Here is a 7965-nt window from a genome sequence, read left to right as displayed (position 1 = left end):
CTCTTCAGTCTTTCCATTGCACACATTTTATCTGGAAATGGTACTACCGTATGGAAAGGGCTTTGATATTTGACTATAGGTAAGGGGAAGTGCTGAATAGTATCCCTGATCTGTGTGTTTGGACTAAGACTCTTTTACCCATATCAGCTAGTTTTCTCTTATTTTCTCACAGCATGTCGAAAGAGGTTTTCAACAAGACAGGAGTGACTCTCAGTCCTGTTAATGGGGAATTCATCTGCAGAGACTAAATTCATCCTTCTTGGAATGACAGCTAACCATCAGCTTACACTCCCACTGTTTGGAATCTTTTTTGTTATTTATTTCATCACTGTGCTGGGGAACCTAGGCCTGGTGGTACTGATTCACGTCAGCCACCGTCTCCACACACCTATGTACTTTTTTCTCTCAAATTTGTCCTTCCTCGATGTCTGTTTCTCTTCCATCACAACACCAAAGACTCTAACTAACTTATTATCTCAGCTACAAGAAGTTTCTTTCTTTGCATGTATGTCTCAGATGGGCTTGTTCATAATCTTCGCTTCTGCTGAATGTAATGTTTGGGCTTCCATGGCCTATGACCGTTATACTGCCATTTGTCGGCCATTGCTTTACCATATTACCATGTCGAGAGGTCGTTGTCTCCTTTTGGTAGCAGGATGTTACTTTGGTGGGTTACTTAACATGGTTGCTGTAACAAGCTCTTTCACACAACTATCATTCTGCCAGCCACACATTATCTCACACTTTTTCTGTGATATCCCCCCACTGCTGGCATTGGCTTGTTCTGATCCCTGGGTAACCCAGATCTTGGTTGTTGGCTGTGGGGGATTCACCCTTATCACCTCAGTTGTGGTAATTCTTGTCTCTTACATGTCTATATTCAAGACTGTCATGGATATCCCTTCAGTTTCTGGCAAGCAGAAAGCCTTCTCCACCTGTGCCTCCCACTTGACTGCAGTTGCTCTGTATTACGGAACCACTATGTACACATACTTACAACCCTCCCAGCATGGGTCACAAGCAGGAAATCAGATGGTCTCAGTGTTTTATACCATGGTCATCCCTATGTTAAATCCTCTCATATACAGTTTGAGAAATCAGGAAGTGAAAGCTGCCCTAAAACAAATAATGAGGCACAGTCTCTTATCTAGTTTGTGTCTCAAGAGATAATAGATTTTACTGATGTACTCACATTTTGTTCATTGTTTTCCTTGATTACATATGAAGTCTTGTTAAGAACGACTTAATTTCTCTGGCTAAGTGTTTAGAAATGGTTGTTTAGATAAGTAGAAATGTAATAGGGATAAATTATAGTATAAGGCAATCTACATTTTCTGAGACCATTGTTTGATGAGAAATATTTAAGAAAGAGATATCTAATTTTATGAATATAAATATTTTAGTCTGATTGGTAAACTTGTATAACATTAGTTAGAAGTTAAAATAATTTCCAGATAATAGGGAGGTTATAAAATATTTAATTTTATCATGTGTTGCAGAAGAGAAGTGGCAAATAAAATTGTTCTTTCATTCATTTGCTTACATTGAAGATTTACTTGGTGCACTAAAAGTTGAATTTGACTCAATCTATACTGTGATATAGATTTAAAAATCTCCTCTCTATTTATCATTATTGAGATTTGTAGTAGTAAATCTTAAAAATATAAAATAGAGGGAACTCACTAATTAGAATTTCAAGATCCTTTATAGAGGACAATAGATTGTTCATTGAGACATCCAGTTCTGAATTGTACATGAGATTGCTACATGAAAATTTTGATTGTAACTAGACCAAATTCCTTCTTACTATTAAATAACCTTTCAACAAGAAACACAAATGTAAATATATCCTCAGTCAACTGAATATTCCATGGCTACTCATCAGAAAGTACAATTGTACACCAAATACATGGTCATTGTTATGTTTTCTAAATACACTGAGATAAGCAACTGCTTGGATTGCATGATGCCCTATGTTTCATCACCCCCTTGCATCAGAAAAAACCCTATTCATAAAACCATCTAAAGAATGTAAATCATCAATGTTATTTTCTGAATGATATTATAATCAGGGAAATTGTCCTAATGACTACAACAATTATCTATGGAGAATAATCCCATTGGGTCAAGCTGCAAGGAAAAATAGAAAATAGTGTTTATCTGGAGCCGAGGATCATGGCACATACCTGAAATCAAAGCAGTTGGGAGTCAGGGACAGCAGCATAGTCAGTACAATGCTTGCCTGGACTATATGATGAGACCACATCTCAGAAATAAAGGCAAAATAAACTCACCAAGTCCCTATCATCACCATAAAACATCAAATTAAGGCAATGCTTACATCTATGGTAAGGCATAATCTTTGAATTACAAGCATATTTTGTCCTTAGACTCTACTTTTAAGACTCATGTAATCTTAGAAGTCAATTGTCCATGACCTCCTTAGTCTTTGTTGGTGTGGAATTGACATAGTTTACTTGGTTGTTATGACAAGGAAGTAATCTGAGAATTCCGGATTCGAAAGCTCTTGGTAGTCCCTCAGGCACACATAACAGTTCAAAACTGAACATTTTTAAGACTATTCCTCTTCTTTTACCGTCTCCCATCTATGGAAGTGATACCACACAGCTTTTAAATCCCCAGAGCTAAGACTTTATCATTGATACTTCCTTTTCTATCCTTGACTCCCTATATTCAAACAAATAATGCATCCCTATCAGTTCTCTCTCATTGTCTCTTGAGTTCATTTTTTCTCCACCATCACTATTCCAGATGAAGGTGCTCTGTCTTTTCACCTGGATTAGATCACTAGTTTTGGATCCTTTCTTCCTGAAACAACTGTGGGCCCTATCAAATCTACTTTTCACCTGACAGGCATAGATTTAAATGGTTAATCTGACTGATGAATAATGTATAAAACTAGTTAGAAATTAAACTAGTCAGATAATAACAGACCTCTTATCCATACTGCTTAAAATGTTTCCATGTCTTCCCTTTCCATAAGACAAATTCCACACTCCTGAATATAGCACAAAATGTCTCCATTACTTGTGTAAGTATTAAAGTCCAAAATTAAATTCCATATTGTTTTCTATGCAACTTTTCCTGATGTTTTAGAGAGAAGTAAACACATTATTTGTTTTCTAATTGCACTTCACATGTCTCTTATAGGCTTATGATGCTTTGATATCTAGTGAAATATTCAGTGATTTACTTAATTTTTGTTTTGTGTATTTTGCCTGAATGTCTTTGGAATAATTGAAACATCTTTGGTTAATTTTCTTATTGTTAATCATTGGCCTAGCATAGATCCTGGTTCCTTAATATAGGTTAAAAGAAATAAACAGAGTTGGAATTCACTCACAACTAACTTCCTTCCTTAACCAGTCGATGTTCTCCACTATGTATTCTGTTATACAATGGAGGAAATGTTAAAAGTCTTACCTCCTAGAACAATAGAATCCAGAAAAATCGTTGGGTTTTGTGAATGCTTATTATTGCCTTATAGTAGGGAATCTGAACTTATTTTCCTTCAATAAACCTTAATATGTCTGTCTCCATCACCATATCAATCTGATTTCCTCTCTGGGTTTCTGTTCTTCTCTAGTCTCTGATACAGTATACATGTAGATTTCATCCTGTAATACAACACCATATTTTTCCAAATTTGAAGCCAGATGTAACAGGGCCCATAGAAGGGTTAGAGAATGCTATATTTTAATATTTTATGCACTAAAACATCTTTAAGATTAAAAGCATAACATTGTAATCTGCTTGCCTGAAGGCAATATGATGTACCCATTACCTGGCTCTCACTATCTTTCTCTGAGCCACATCTCCAGAAATTCAATGGCACAAAATACCAGATTAGTAAAGATGTTCTTTTCAGAGTATCCTCAAGGGAAAAACTATATTTTAGAGAACACTCATGTAGTCAGTGGCAGAATCAGAATTAGAATTCAGGCTTATTGATTCATAACCCCACAAACACTATGTACTACTATGCTTTTATGTGATGCATACTACAGCTGGGAGGATATGATGAAATGAGCCTTCTAGGATTGTATTGCAAACACTAACTTATCATCTGTTTCCTTGGCACATGAAAATGCCCATCCCCAAAGATACACCTTAAAGGACTTCATAGAAGTTACAGGTAGCTATGACCTTATAAGCTTTTATCATTTCTCCACAGGAAGTGATGGTCCTCAGGGGATATCAAAGTGTTGTAGTAATGGATATGCCTCATACATAGGACTGGCAACATAATTTTCAGTTCCAGCACAAGAGGTATCTATGAAGATGAAGCCCCTTTAAGAAAAAAACAAGAAATATTTCTACTAAATATTTTCTAAAGTCTTTTTTTCAACTTGCCATGCTGCTTGAAATTGACTATTTAGTTTCATACCATCTCAGGAACAGAGATACTTAAGAATCAAGTTCAGATACTCATAGGTATCCAGTAACATTTTATTAAGACTTAGTATAGGTATGCAGGGTCTACTGAATACCAATTCCTCCTGTCACTAACTGCTGGACAAGAAGACAAAGTTAGCCTGAGCATTTTACATGCAGGAAGTCTTTATCTGTCCTACCTGCCTGCTCCCAAATAACTACATGGAGACATCTTACTACCTGTGAAAGCTCAGCTGATAGCCTAAGCTTCTTTCTAACTAGCTCTTATAACTTAAATGAACCCATTTCTATTAATTTATGTGCTGCCATGTGGCTCACGGTCTCTTATCTCTCCTCCTGAATGTTCTGTTTCCTCTGCATCTGGCTGATGACTCTGACTTCTTCCCAGTGTTATCTCTACACTAAAAATCCAGCTTAGCTATTGACTGATAAGCTTTTTATTAAACCAGTCTGAGTGACACATCTTCATAGTGTACAAAAAAATTATTCCACAACATCCTTTTGTCTAAAGAAAAAAGGTTTTAACTGTAATATATAAAGCTATATACAATAAGAACAATTATCAGATATTTTCTAAATAGAAAGGAAAATTATTAACTTTAACAAATGGAATTATATACAATAAGAATAATTATCAAATAAGAATTACATTTACAATGTCCAGTTCATTTGTATTTGGCAAATTTAGAGAAAATATTCCATGTTCTATCCTCTCTTGAAGGGCCCAAAGTTTTGTACTAATTTACTTTCTATCATGACTAAGGGAAACTATAACTATCTAGTCTTCAACTCCATTAGAGACGCAAGAAGGATGATATAATATTATCTGAGTAAACATGAAGTGCAAAGCAAGCAACATTCAAAAATATAAAATGACAGAAACATCTGGCTGCCTGGCCAGTCACCCCAGGGTTCCTCTGAACATTGGGGTATCCATCTTTGGTCTATTGTCCTAGAATATCTTTTCTGTAAAGTGGGGATTTTTGAAGGACTGTCCTACTCTGTTTTGTCAAAGTTCAGTAGCTGCTTTCTTTAGCTCCCTGCTTGTCCAGTTTGGACAGCATACTGTCAGCATTCTAGGCAAGGGTAGTTTCTTGCCCAAATAGCTAGCAATTGCCCCAAATAAAGAAGACTCCATATTGATTGTCTTTGATGCCCAACATCCTTTTATGTAGTAGGTTGGTGCTGCCAGGAGCAGATATGTCTCACTGTCATGAAAAGCCCTACATTATTTTTTCTTTTATATCTTTTTAAAAAAATTAAATTATAAACAAGCTTGCCTACATGTCAATCCCAGCTCCCCAACCCCCAGTAACCACCAAGGCCCCCACCAAATTCCCAATCTGCTCCCCAGGGAGGGTGAGGCTCTCCATGGGGGATCTCCTGAGTTTGTAATTTCATCTGCAGCAGGGGCTAGGCCCTCCCCCATGTATCCAGGCTGAGAAAACATTCCCTAATGTGGAATGAAAACCCTACATTATGAAAACATTAACATGCCATATTCTGTAGTTCCTTGAAGTGTTTGATGACTATCCATTTAAAACATATTTTAACTTGAAAACATACCTAATAAGGCTACAAGTTTGATAATTATAGATTACTATTAACCTGAATTTCTTAATTATATATTGTATTCATAAGTACAATGACACAAACAAGAGTAGAAACATACTTTTAGTATAACAAAATTAACTTTAAATTTGTATCAATATACCAAAATTCATACCAGCATAAATATTTGATGTTAATATTGCCTTTTTGTGCTGTATTATATTTCTATATCCCCCTAAATAATGACAAACATCCATAACCCATCAAATAACCAAAAGTCACCCTTGCCATCTCTTAGGAATGTGTGTGTTGCATTCTCCTGACTGCTTTCTGTTTTGGGGGGAGGGTTGGCCTCTAGAAAGGACCCTGAAAAAATTAAGATAGTGGTTGATGCTCACATAGAATAATCTTTGAGGCTGGACCATCTCAGCCAGCAAACTTGAAATTTTTCTGGATGACAAACTATGAGGAAACTGCAATGGATGTACTCTGAGAGGCTGGATCACCTGGGCAACCCATTTTCTTTGGCAGCTGCTCCCCTTGCTCTGAAAACACACAAACTTTCAAAGGTGACAGACATATCTGTATTAACACTAGTATAGACAATGTGTTGTACACAGTCAGCTAAAGATACTTTTTCTGTATTATGTTTGAGCAGGTAGAATATATGTCATCTGTCTTGTAGTTCTACTAGGTTTATTTCTTTATGTCTGTAGCCAGAATTTTCAGGAGATCTCCCCCAATCAAACTCAATCCTTTTTAATCTTGAATGTATCCATATAGCTTTCATTTTCTATGAAAATATAAGCATAACCTATTCTCCAATGCAACATACTTTAACTTATATTTTGAAGTTGACATTTTTAAAATATATAGGTTGGTTTAACCCAGTGTCTCAGCAGCTATTGTTTGTTTATCAGCATTCAAAAATTTCAAAGACACCACAATAACAGGATCCAGACTCCTCGTGTCTTTCTCATCTCTATGTGACTTATTCTTTTTTATTACTTTACATTTTCTTTAAATACCTTATTTTTTAAACTATTTATTTACTTTTATGACTATATCTTTTATTTTTCATAACCCTATTCATATTGCTAAACACACTGTAACCTGTTTAGAGGTTTTTAAATCAGAACCTGCTTTTCTGTGTATCTGTAACCTTTTCTGTCTGCATGAGCAAAATCTAAACTGCTGCACAGCTTAGCTCTTGGTGAGCTGGCAGCTGAGGCCTGCAGTCTGGATCCAGGAGACATGTTTCTGTACAGCAGCCTACACAAGTGACTGTGGGACTAGAAAGCCACATTTAGCTCTGTTTTGTGTGCTTGGAACCCTTTAAAAAGCTTTCTCAGGTCTTATGTGGAAATACATGTCTGGGCATTCTGCACCATTTGTAGGAAGTCATTCTCTGTCCTGCTAGTCAGCTTTCAAATAACCAAATGGAGACTTCTTATTAATTATCAAAGCTCAGCTGCCTGCTTAGGCTTGTTTCTAACTAATTCTCATAACTTAAATTAACCCATTTCTATTAATTTATGTGCTGCCACATGGCTCATGGTTTTTTACCTCTCCTCCTGCACATTCTGGTTCCTGTGTCTGGCTGGCAACTCTGTCTTCTTTCCACTGTTCTCTCTGCCATGAAAATTCTTCTTAGCCATTGGCCATTCAGATGTAAAAACATTCAAATGAAGCATCTTCACAGTGGACAAAGAAGTATTCCACAACATTTACATTTTCACAAATAGGCTGCCCTGACCCACCAAAGGTATTTCAAGTTTTATACAAGGTACATTAGATACCTCTTCTGAGATCCAGTACTTCCAACTCAGTCACCTGCCAAAGCAAATATTATGTTAGTAACAAACTGTGGCTAGGGTAGCTGTTAAAATGTTCAGCACTAATATTTTTCAGTTTCTTGTACCTAAAACCAAGCCTGTCTGTGCTCATGCTTAAGCCTCTGAGGGTAGAGAATGGAGAGATAGAGTAGGGTATGTAGGA

General features: G+C 36.3%; 1 protein-coding gene across 1 annotated transcript; it reads left to right on the top strand.

Moving 5' to 3' along the window:
• Positions 1 to 222: 222 nt before the first annotated feature.
• On the top strand, positions 223 to 1170 carry LOC101842803 (olfactory receptor 1052-like). The gene has a single exon (XM_005076888.1). The coding sequence runs from the start codon at positions 223 to 225 to the stop codon at positions 1168 to 1170; it is 948 nt and encodes a 315-aa protein (XP_005076945.1).
• Positions 1171 to 7965: the final 6795 nt, after the last annotated feature.

This window comes from Mesocricetus auratus, unplaced genomic scaffold (genome assembly GCF_017639785.1).
Source record: "Mesocricetus auratus isolate SY011 unplaced genomic scaffold, BCM_Maur_2.0 Super-Scaffold_100003, whole genome shotgun sequence".
NCBI lineage: Eukaryota > Metazoa > Chordata > Mammalia > Rodentia > Cricetidae > Mesocricetus > Mesocricetus auratus.
Note: the sequence above shows the minus strand (reverse complement) of the source record. Positions and strands in the feature narration are given on the sequence as shown.

Coding starts and splice junctions, on each gene's coding strand:
- LOC101842803 (XM_005076888.1), top strand. CDS start 223: ATGGGGAATTCATCTGCAGAGACTAAATTCATCCTTCTTGGAATGACA.